This window comes from Carcharhinus amblyrhynchos, chromosome 20 (assembly GCF_965287045.1).
Source record: "Carcharhinus amblyrhynchos chromosome 20, sCarAmb.v2.hapA, whole genome shotgun sequence".
NCBI lineage: Eukaryota > Metazoa > Chordata > Chondrichthyes > Carcharhiniformes > Carcharhinidae > Carcharhinus > Carcharhinus amblyrhynchos.
Window position 1 is genome coordinate 38,335,951 of NC_137343.1, and position 12,688 is coordinate 38,348,638.

General features: G+C 43.3%; 1 protein-coding gene across 3 annotated transcripts in view; it reads left to right on the forward strand.

The window, feature by feature from the left end:
• srrm4 (serine/arginine repetitive matrix 4) overlaps positions 1-12,688 on the forward strand; it is a 350,732-nt gene that overhangs the window by 250,217 nt on the left and 87,827 nt on the right. For all 3 annotated transcript variants that reach the window (XM_080208425.1, XM_080208427.1, XM_080208426.1), the window contains exon 2: positions 12,358-12,501. In XM_080208425.1, coding sequence (XP_080064551.1) covers positions 12,358-12,501 — 144 coding nt within the window. The remainder of the gene's footprint in view (positions 1-12,357; positions 12,502-12,688) is intronic.

Below are 12,688 nucleotides of genomic sequence, written 5' to 3' on the forward strand. Positions count from 1 at the left end.
TTTGGATTTCTCCCCGCCCCGAACCCCTCTCACCAGCCTGAAATTTGGAAGTGGGGTGGGAAATGACTCTTAAGGGATCATTAATTAACCACTTAAGGGCCTCAGTTTGATTTGATTTGATTTATTATTGTCACACGTATTAACATAGAGTGAAAAGTATTGTTTCTTGCGCACTCTACAGACAAAACGTTCACAGAGAAGGAAACAAGAGAGTGCAGAATGTAGTGTTATAGTCATAGCTAGAGAAAGCTCAACTTAATGCAAGGTAAGTCCATTCAAAAGTCTGACAGCAGCAGGGAAGAAGCTGTTTTTGAGTTGGTTGGTACAGGAACTCAGAGTTTTGTAACTTTTTCCCAAAGGAAGAAGTTGGAAGAGAGAATATCTGGGATCCTTAATTATGCTGGCTGCTTTGCCAAAGCAGCGGGAAGTGTCGACAGAGCCAATGGATGGGAGGCTGGTTTGCATAATGGATAAATTCACGATCTTTTGTAATTCCTTGTGGTTTTGGGCAGAGCAGAAGGCATACCAAGCTGTGATACAACCAAAAAGAATGCTTTCTATGCTTCCTGTTAGGGGAAAGAAGGTGGAGGGGGCTGGCTTAGGCCTCAGATGTCTCACAGTACAATTACAGAGAGGTCGGACTGGGCAAGAACCCAGTGGGAAGGTCATCCGGGGAATTATCCAGCCATCCTGTACCTACAAACCTGCCATCAGGCAAGTGTAAAACTCTGGCAATAGATAGACCAGCAGAATAGGCAGATATACAGCAGATGGAATTTTATAGAGAGAAGTGTAGGGTGATGCATTTTGGCAGAAGGTATAGGGAGAGACAATATAGATTTGAATAGTACAATTCCAAAGAATATCTGAAGACAGAAGTATCTGAGAATTGATGTACAAAGAGCAGAATTTAATGCCTTCCCCTGTGGCAGGGGGTGTATTTAATCAGGTGGGAGGATCGTAGGTGGTGACCTCACAGCCTTCCTGACTTCACATTGACTAAGTCCATGCGTAATAGCCCATTTATGGGTCTCATCTCACCACCATGGTATTAACCCAAGAGCAGGTGAGGAGATCTTCCGTGTGAGGAACACAAGTAAATGAATGTGGGCGTTGCTTCTGGTGGGAGAGGGGTTTGTTTCCCTCATTCAACGGCACTCAGTGGTTGATGGAGGGCTCCGACTTCAGGAAGGGCGTGGGCCCACCGAGAGCCAACCCCTACCCTTGGTGCTGACTTTCCTCCTGCCATCACTCACCTGTCGCCTAGGATCTGGTGACCATTCTGGGCCTGAGGTGGATGTCATGCCAACGGCACCCGCTGTCTCCCCAGCAGCATTGGCACTCCCCAGGGCTGCTGGCCTCCGGTTGGCTTGCAGTTTTGCAGCAGGTCTTTGATCCAGGGGGCTGTCCAACGATGTGCCTGAGTGGAAGTTAATGGAGTGGCAGGGGGGCTTCCAGTAAAATCGGATCTGCTACCTCAGGGCAATGAGGCCTGGCAATGTCTGGGGATTTACGGCTCAGTTCCATTTTAGGTAATACATTTCACCGTGGGGATATGCAAGCGCCAATTGTTATCTTTTATTATGTAGAAGTGCAATTCTGATTTGATGAGCTTAATCGAGTGACTTTGTTTTTGAATAATATTGCTAAAGAGCACGCAAGACTTCCAGATGCAATCACGTCCACACTGTACTCTCCTTCCTAACCAGTCAAGCAATCGGAAAAGTCTGTTCGAGCAGATATTGTTTTGCAGAATTTACCATTATTTTAGGCTTCAGAGTGATGGCGCACTGGGAGGGAATTAAACAGCACTGACAGGTATGAAGTGTACCCGCCTGAGATGAAGGTAGCTATTGCCTACAGAGGTGCACATAAATTCTTGGTTTGATCAGAGAAAAGTGCGTGGCTGATGGAGGAATTGATTTCATTCAGAGGGCTCATCAGCAGAGCTTTTCGAGCTGCTATCTGCTGACATTCAATCGCAGTGTCCAATAAAGCTCGGCAACGAATGCTTTGTGTCTGCTGAATGGTCTCGAGATTGGAAAAACGAACACCGTAAGGAGGAAAAGGTGCTCCTATTGTTGCAGGCCGTTTTGTTGGGGAGAACAGTATTAGCTGTCAGGCTGGAAACAGTCACAGAAACACAGTGGGAAGATTGGAATTGTCATTACATAAAAGACTGATTAATTAAGGCTTATCTGTGCTTTTATGTTGGTTTGCTGTACACCTTGATTAATAACAGGCAAGTAATAGGCTGTAATCAAAATGGATTAGGTTGAAGATTGCTGGAGCAAGGAATTAGATAACATGTGTGCTGTCGGAGAGCCTTTCCTGACCTTGAGCTGATTGGAGTCCATTTAAACAGTGAAACACAGCAACATTTATCAAAGTGATCTATCTTTCACACAATCTATGTCCAATGGAGTCCCTCTCAGCCCATCCTGCAGTTTTTCCAGCCATGTTTTCTATTGTAAAAAGTGCAGTTGCCTTTATCAATACAGGGAGACATATACGTTGAGAAAGCTTAAGAAAAATGTCATTGAAATTGCCGTTGTAACACCACTCTAGCTTAGAGAGTTAGGAATTTAATTGATTCAGACAAGATGTTGTGGATTGTAAAACCCCATTAAAACTCAACTCAAAGGTGACATAATGATGCATGAGGCTCTACCCACCGCCAAAAATATTGGAACTAAAACTTGTAGATGTGTTACTTTAAATCTACTGTTCAGCAGCCTTCCGAGGTATCTTGATTTTCACCTGCGGGGAATTTAACATTTTGCTTTTTGCATGTAACAACATTAGTATCGTCAGTGCTTTGTCAATATTCAGGTTGCTTACATTACCAAATCAATATCCATTGTGTTGTTATCCATTCCATAAATTTAGATTCTTATCCCTCAATGGGTTTACTGCCTTTCAACTCAGTGTTTTTTTTCATTATAAGCAAGTAGGTTGCAAATAGGGATTTCCACCAGTGGGAATTTGGCTTCCTATTACGAGGAGTCTGCAGAAGCTACAGGGCAGCACAGTAGCACAGTGGTTAGCACTGCTGCCTCACAATACCAGGGAACCAGGTTCGATTCCTGGTTTGGGTCACTATCTGTGCAGAGTCTTCATGTTCTCCCTGTGTCTGTGTGGGCTTCCTCCGGGTGCTCCAATTTCCTCCCACAGTCCAAAGACGCGCTGGTTAGGTGCATTGACAATGCTAAATTCTCCCTCAGTGTACCTGAGCAGGCATCGGAGTGTGGCAATTAGGAGATTTTCACAGTAGCTTCATTGCAGTGTTAATGTAGGCTTACTTGTGACACTAATAAACAGACTGTAGAGAATCTATAGCAGGCAATTAGATAAGAGTTTTTCAACCTGGATCTCCGTTCCCTGTTTTTAAAGGCATGCAGTTGAAGCAAGTTGAGTGAAGCAGCTCTGTGAAAATGAATGCCATGTAACATTTCGTTAGAGACTTGATTTAAATATCTTAGAAAGAATTATCATGATTCTTGACACTGTATTGTTTGGGGAATAGTTGGAGTACAATCCTTTGTAAGTCATGTATTGTTCTATTACTGTGACGGTGATTCAAAAGTATTTCATAGGCTATATGAATTCCTTTGAGACATCTTTGTTCTCGGAATGTGAAAGGCCCTTCACCAAATGATCGTAGACCCACACAGCGCAGAAGGAGGCCATTTGGCCCATCGTGCATGTGCTAGCAGTAAAAATCTTTCTTATGTGACTTCAAAAGGCATTTTGAGAGTGTTGTTGGAACCAAGATGCTAAATTGGGCAATCAGAGTTACTTCAATGCAATTTATCATAAATGTAGGTGTAGAACTCAATCGTGGGAGAAAGTTAGAATCATAGAGTCCCTACAGTGCTGAAGAAAGCCATTTGGCCCATTGAGCCTGACAATACCTAGGCCCTATCCCCGTAACCCCATGTATTTACCCTGCTAATCCTCCTGACACTAAAAGCAATTTAGCATGACCAATCCACCTAACCTGCACAAATTTGGACTGTGGGAGAAAACTGGAGCCTTTGGAGGAAACCCACACAGACACGGGGAGAACGTGCAAACTCAGCACAGACAGTCACCCGAGGCCAGAATTGAACCTAGGTCTCTGATGCTGTGAGGTAGCAGTGCTAACCACTTTGCCACCGTGCTGCCCTTAGTTGTTGCCCAACTCTCAGGTTAGAACTGTGTTGGTGTTCATCCGGCTATAAGGATGCTCCAGTAACAAGCAATAAAAGACACAAAGTAAGTCAAGGAAAAAGGTCTAATAAAGAAACTTCATTATACCAACACTTGGGCCACACCCTCCCACAATCCCTATATGCTCTCTGTTTATACCAGGTCAGCTGACAACCACATCATTGGTTACATTGTCTACAGCATGTTCCCATTGGTTACGTTATAACATTGGCAGATATATAAGAACATAAGAAATAGAAGCAGGAGTAGGCCATCTAGCCCTTCGAGCCTGCCCCGCCATTCATTAAGATCATGGCTGATCTGAAGTGGCTCAGTTCCGCTTTCCCGCTTTCTCCCCATAACCCTTAATCCCCTTGCCTACCAAAAACCTATCTACCCGCGTCTTAAATATATTTAGCGAGGTAGCCTCCACCACTTCAACGGGCAGAGAATTCCAGAGATTCACCACCCTTTGAGTGAAGAAGTTCCTCCTCAACTCTGTTCTAAACTGCTCCCCCCCTTATCTTGAGGCAGACTCCCCATTACACAGGCAGTGGTATATGGTTGGGTCAGTGTAATGATAGCAAAGCTTGTTTTTCATTTACTCTTTCATGTGGATGTCAAGGCCAGCACATTTTGCCCATCTCTATTAATCCTTGAACCCAATGGCTTGCCACACCATTTCAGAGGGCTATTAAGAGTCACGATGTGGAGATGCCAGTGTTGGACTGGGGCAAACACAGCAAGAAATCTCACAACACCAGGTTAAAGTCCAACAGGTTTATTTGGTAGCAAAAGCCACTAGCTTTCGGAGCGCTGCTCCTTCAGCAGCTGAGTGGGATTTCAGTTCACAAACAGGGCATATAAAGACACAAACTCAATTTACAAAATAATGGTTGGAATGTGAGTTTTTACAGGTAATCAAATCTTAAAGGCACAGACCAATGTGAGTGGAGAGAGGGTTAAGCACAGGTTAAGGAAATGTGTATTGTCTCCAGTTAGGACAGTTAGTGAGATTTTGCAAGCCCAGAAAAGTCGTGGGGGTTACAGATAGTATGACATGTCACAGCAAAAGTCTTAAGGTGCTTAGGTACTTTAAGGCACTTTCTATGCAATTTAGCTTTGACAAAGGGTCATCTGGACTTGTAACGTTAGTTCTTTTCTCTTCTTACAGATGCTGCCAGACCTGCAGTGAATTTCCAGCATTTTCTCTTTTGGTTCCAGTCAAAATATTGTTCCTTTGAAAGACAAAGGCTAATTTATATCTGTAAACTCCAGCTTGTGCCAGTAGACAAGCGTGTGGGGTTTCAATTTCTCTCAAACAGCGAAAGCACGCGTTTTGAAATGTTAATGCCTACAGACTGATACTGTAGAGTAGACAAATGTAATTTTGTTGATTGCTGAAGCATTAAAGAAAAATGGTTTCAGGAAGGTACACATCTATACTTCAAAACACTCAGTCATTGTTCATACTTCGTCGCTCCAGTCACGTGAACCTCTGCTTCAGGAACGTGTTAGATAGAAATTTACGCCCTATTCGCAGCTGCTATTGAGAAAATGATTGGAACATGAAAAATCTCTGCAGCACAAATCACAGCTAACGATGCTTACATCGGACTAAAGATTTGTAAACATGAAGGTCGAAAACAAACTGTTTCATCAAAGTCCCATCTCTTGTCAAGTGGGGAGGCGAATGGTATTATCGCGAAACTATTAACCCAGAAACTCAGCTAACATTCTGGGAACCCGAGTTTGAATCCTGCCCTGTCATACGGTGGAATCTGATTTCTTTAGAAAAGAAAATCTGGAACTAAGAATTTACAGATTCTTCGTTGATAGAAGTCTACAAGATTATGAGAGGCATTGACAGAGTGGATAGTCAGAAGCTTTTTTTCCAGGGTGGAAGAACCAATTACTAGGGGGCATAGGTTAAGGTGCAAGGGGCAAGGTTTAAAGTAGATGTACGAGGTAATTTTTTTACACAGAGTAATGGGTGCCTGGAACTCATTGCCCAGGGAGGTAGTGGAAACAGATATGATAACTGAATTTTAAGGAGCGTCTGGACAAACATATGAATGGGATGAGACTAGAGCGATTTGGTCCCTGGAAGGGTAGGGTGTTTTAGTTCAGTGGGGCAGCATGGTCGGTGCAGGCTTGGACGGCTGAAGGGGCTGTTCCTGTGCTGTAATTTTCTTTGTTCTTTGATTCTCAACTGCCCTCTAAAGGCGACTACAGATGGGCAATAAATGCTGGCCAGCCAGCGATGCCCATGTCCCACAGATGAATAAAAGAAAGTGAGAAGTATATTGTAAGAATTCTTTGTATGCAAACTTTCGCATGGAATTTCTGTGGGTTTTTCTTGATTCTCCGCTGTAACTCCCTGATCGTACACCAGGGTCTCCTCATCATTCACTCTAATTCCCTAATTATCCATTGTCACTCACCGAGCGGGCAGCACAATGGCACAGTGGTTAGCACTGTTGCCTCACAGTGCCAGGGACCAGGGTTCAATTCTCGGCTTAGGTCACTGTCTGTGTGGAGTCTGCACATTCTCCCCGTGTGTGCATGGGTTTCCTCTGGGTGCTCCAGTTTCCTCCCACAGTCCAAAGATGTACGGGTTTGTTTGACTGGCCATGCTAAATTGACCCTTAGTGTCAGGGGGATTAGCAGGGTAAATACAAGGGGTTATGGAAATTGGGTCTGCGTGGGATTGTGTTCAGTGCAGACTCGATGGGCTGAATGCCCTCTTTCTGTACTGTAGGGATTCTATGATCCTTCATCTCAGCTCCCAAACTGAAATCATAATTGACTGATTAATTATTGTTGACTATTAATAATTATTAATCGACTATTAATCACTCCCCGCTCATTCACCAAGGCCTGCTAATCAGCACTCCCCAATCCTTCACCATAAGTCATCACAACAGGAGAGGAACCGTGGTGAAATGGATGTGTACATTGTTATTTTCTCTGGGGTTTCCGATGAAGTTATGAAAAACAATTGGGAGAACATCGAACCCCAATTGAAATTTGTTCCCTGGCTTGTTTTTATTGTCTTTTAATAAGCAACATTTCCTCTCTGCCACGTAGTGCTCAGAGTGTCAAAGAATGGTTTCTGTCCAACGTTTCTGGTTGATGATCTTTCATTGGATCTGCTGTGTTGTTTCCCGGTTTTCAAATGAAAGCAAGTGAATCATAGCATCCCAGGGGCTGTTGGCCCATCAAGTCTGCACTGACCCTCTGACAGAATATCTTACCCAGGCCCTGTCCCCATGCATTTACGATGCCTAATCCATTTAACCATTTATGATGGCTAATCCACTTAACCTACACATCTTGGGAGTGTAGGAGGAAACCATAGCACCCAGAGGAAACCCATACAGATACTTGGAGAATGTGCAAACTCCAAACAGACAGTGACCCTAGGCTGGAATTGAACCTGGGTCCCTGGCGCTGTGAGGCAGCAGTGCTAACCACTGCGCCCCCCCTAAATGTGATGATTGATTGACGTGATCACTGATGTGCCATGACTGGGGACCAGCAAGTGCTCTACTCAACAGATAGCGCTCGCTAAGGAACATGCTTCATGTCTAGAGAGATTTTGAGTGTTAGTAGAAGCTGTTTTCTCATGTACTCCTGACGAAAGTTTTGGCAGAAGACCCAAACCATACTAAGACTCAAGCCTACCTGTCAATATTACTGTCAGTAATCTTCTGACGCACTAAGCCTTTGGGCAAGGTTTCTCCCACCAACCTGTAATTGGAAGAATTTCTCCAGTAATGCTTGTTGCAGGTGTGGATAACAAGCAATTCATATTCACCCCAAGCTATTTGTTCCTATTCTGTTACTCTGCTGGCTTGATCATTGCTGCTAATTCTTTGATTACATTCTGCTTGCTATCTCCAGACTTCTTAATCAAATCCAAACAAATAAGTGAGTCTCCTGCACAAGCAATGGAATTCTTTTTTGCACGTTTTCAATATATGGATATATAGAAAACTAATTTTCCTTCTGCAATTTGAAACACACTGCAGTCTTTCTATGTTATTTCAGTTATTATTACTGGCTTTCTATTGTCCCCATTCAGGGTTTTAATTTCCACTCCAAGGCTGACATTTCAGTGCCATACTAAGAAAGTGACGCGCTGCCATAGAGTTATACAGCCGCAGAGTTTTGCAACACAGAAAGAGGCCCTTCAGCCCATCGTGTTTGCGCTGGTCATCAAGCACCTATCTGTTCTAATCCCAAAGGGATTCTAGTCAAAGGTATCATCTTTAGAATGAGGTGTTAAACTAAGACCACTGTGTGCTAGTGTTGATATAAGAGAAACCATGATGTGTAGGGTAGCAGAGTAAATACGCGGGGTTACGGGGATAGAGCAGGGGTGGGCCTGGGTAATATGCAGCACAGTAGCACGGCTGCCTCACAGTGCCAGGGACCTGGGTTCGATTCCCAGCTTGGGTCACCCCTCTGCAAGTTCTCCTCATGTTTGTGTGGGTTTCCTCCAGGTGCAATGGACCTACCTCGCATTAAGTTGATCTTTCTCTCACTGCAGCCAAGACTGTAATACGACATTCTGCACCCTCTCCTTTCCTTCTCTCTGTACAGTATGTTTTGTCTGTGTAGGGCAGAAGAAACAGTACTTTTCACTGTATACTAATACATGTGACAATAAATCAAATCAAAATCAAAAAACATGTGCTGGTTAGGTGCATTGGCCATGCTAAATTCTCCCTCAGTTACCAGGATAGGCGCCGGAGTGTGGCAACTAGGGGATTTTCACAGTAACTTCATTGCAGTGTTAATGTAAGCCTACTTGTGACACTACTGAATAAACTTCGAACTCTGCTCTGTCAGTGAGTCAGTGTAGACTCAATGGCCTCCTTCTGCACTGTAGGAAATCTTTGATGACACTATTCTGGAGAAGAGGGGGGAAGCTTTTCCTCATGTCCTGACCAATATTTATCCCACAATCAACGTCACATTAAAAGGACATATTATCTAATCATTGTCACTTTGTTTTTAGTTTGCTGTGTACAAATTGGCTACCCCATTTTTTTGATTTGATTTGAATTATTATTGTCAGATGTATTGGGATACAGTGAAAAGTATTGTTTCTTGTGTGTGTGCTATACAGACAAAATTTACTATTCATAGAGAAGGAAAGGAGAGAGTGCAGAATGTAGTGTTACAGATTAACTTAATGTAAGGTAGATACATTCAAAAGTCTGATGGCAGCAGAGAAGAAGCTTGAGTTGGTTGCTATGTGACCTCAGACATTTGAACCTTTTCCCTGATGGAAGAAGGTGAAAGAGAGTATGTCCAGGATGCATGGGGTTCTTGGTTATGCTGGCTGCTGTTCTGAGGCAGTGGGAAGTCTAGACATGTTATAATGTAACCAATAATTACATTGGATCTGTTATAATGTAACCAATGGTGACAATGTGAGGGTCAGCTAACCCAGTAGACATTTAACCAATGACAAAATGATGTGGTGACCAGCTGACCCAATATAAATAAGAAGTGGGTGGGAATTGTAGGAAACCTGTGTGGTCCAGGGTACGGCCCCAAATCTTGAAGTAATGAAGTTTTATTATTAAACCTTTTTGTCTGATTTACTTTCTGAAGTATTCCTTCTGCTGGATCAACAGACAGAGTCAATGGCTGGGAGGCTGGTTTGTGTGCTGGACTGGGCTTCATTCACAACCCTTTGTCATTTCTTGCAGTCTTGGGCAGAGCAGGAACCATACCAAGCTGTGCTACATCTGGAAAGGATGCTTTCCATGGGTGCACCTGTAAAAGTTGGTGAGAGTCATAGCGGACATGCCAAATATCTTTAGTCTTCTGAGAAAGTGGGGGTGTTGGGGTTTCCAACCTTACAACAAACAGTGACTATCCTTTAAAGCAATCAGTGGCTGTAAAGCACTTTGAGATGTATATTGGTCATGGGAAGTGCTTTACAAAAACAAGTCTTTTTTCACACTGCAATGCTCAACACACTTCCTGTAAAGCTCAAACAAAACTATCGTCCTCTGCTTCCAAATCTCTTATTTCCCATTACATAATACTGTGGGACTCACTGGATTTTCCAGCCCCTCTCTCCAGTGGGATTATCTGGTCTCGCCGAAGTCAGTGGCACATTGAATGTCTCGCTGCATTCACTGCACGGGAACCAGTCACTGGGGTAGCAAGAGGTGGTAGAGGGATTGAAAAATACCAGCCATACTTGTGACCTCACTGCTTACGTAGAGAATAGTTGATGCTGATAAGTGACTGCAAGGAAGCCATATCACTCGTCACTTCAATCCCAGGAAAGGGTTTCATTCTTGCACTCCCTTCTCTCATAAATTGACTCTGTCTACACTTCCTGCTGCCTCGGAAAAGTAGCCAGCATATTATAAGACGCCACGCACCCCAGACATACTTTCTTCTGCCTTCTTCTGTCAGGAAAAAGATACAAAAGTCTGAGGTTACATACCAACCAACTCAAGAACAGTTCCTTCCCTGCTGTCATCAGACTTTTCAATGAACCTACCTTATATTAATTTGATCTTTCTCTACACTCTAGCTATGACTGTAACACGATATTCTGCACCCTCTCCTTTCCTCTTCTCCCTTATGTTCTCTGTGAACAGTATGCTTTGTCTGTATCACCTGCAAGAAACAATACTTTATACAGAATCCCAAAACATGTGGCAATAATAAACCAAATCAAATCAAAAAAATTACAGTAAGATTTAAGAGGCTTTCAGTTTCTGTAAGTAAGGAGCAGACATCAATTCTGCTTCATGTCAGTAAAGCATTGCCAACTGTGACATAGTTGCTGCAAGTTTATCAAGTGGTTATTTACCAGTGAAAAGTAGGTGAACACTGCTGTCACTAGACTACACCGTTTCTTTTTGCAGTCTAATGCTTTTTACTCTTGATCCTTTGTGTCCACATTGCTTCCAGGCAAGCTTTCAATTTCTTATAGTTTTCAATTATAGCATGAGTATAGGCATCTCACTGAGACCCTTTCACTTTGTTTGGGTGAACAATGTTTCAGTACAATATTTCACAGAATATTGAGATGACAAACAGCTTTTAGCACCTTTGCTGAACTGTTTGGAGCAGATAAAGACTGCGTACGTCATTCACCACTAAGCAATGGGAAATGCGTGGGATAATTCCTGTACCATATAGGACTCAGTGTTATGACAGCAGTATTGAACAATTGCTCAGAACTGGGGCTTGTAATTGAAGTGCCAGTGAAACAATCATGATTGGTCACCCTCATTTTCATACAGTTGCAATGAAACATTACAGTCAAATCAAAATAGATCATTTTCACCTTCCCTTCATGGGCAACGATCAATGCATTGAAAATTGCATGTGTTCTACAGCAGGCTTTTGACCCAGACTGTCTCATTCCTACCCAGTAAGGAAGATGAAAGAGAACCCCACAGACTAGGTGGGTGTCCCCTCACATTTTGTGTCAAACAGTGAATAGATTTTTAAAAACTTATTCATGGGACATGGGTGTTGCCGGCTGGCCAGCATTTATTGCCCATCCCTAGTTGCCCGAGGGCACTTGAGAATGTTGTGACTCTGGACGCGCCTGTAGACCAGACCAGATAAGGATGGCAGATTTCCTTCCCTAAAGGACATTAGCAAATTAGATGGGTTTTCCCAACAATCAACAATGGTTTTGTAGTCATCAGAGATTCTTAAGTCAAGTTTTTTTTATTGAATTTAAATTCTACCATCCACCCTGATGGGATTCAAACCTGGATCCTCAGAACATTAGTTGAGTTTCTGGATTAATAGTCTAACGCTAATACCACTACGCCATTGCCTCCCTTAGGGTGGCACAGTGGTTAACACTGCTGCCTCACAGTGCCAAGGACACGGGTTTGATTCCCAGCTTGGGTCATTGTCTGTTCAGAGTCTGCACATTCTCCCCGTGTCTGTGTGAGTTTCTTCCGGGTGCTCTTGTTTTCTCCCACAGTCTGAAAGACGTGCTGGTTAGGTGTCTTGGCCATGCTAATTCTCCCTCAGTGTACCCAAACAGGCACCAGAGTGTGGCGACTAGGGGATTTTCACAGTAACTTCATTACAGTGTTGATGTTATCCTGAGACACTGTTAAGTAAACTCAAATTTCTCCACTTCTTCTGCTTTTATCACAGTGGTACATCAAGCTACCAGTCATACAGGAGCAATGAAAGGAGAATTGAGACATCGAGTGCAGGTCCAGTGGTGCAGGCCTCGGGTACGAATGGATGCAGCAAGGTCAAAGAAAGCAAGCAGCAAAGCCACCACAAACTGCGCAGGTAAAGGATTTGTCTTCAGCTTTCATTGTGTTCAATATTAATATTTCCTCCTTCATTAACATTATCGAAATACACCAGCTTCCTCCTCTTACGCCTCACTGCCAAGAAAACCATTGTCTAATATTAAGCTACAACAAAAACCCATTGCAAATTCTAGACTCTGGGCAGGATTTTCCCATCCAGCCCG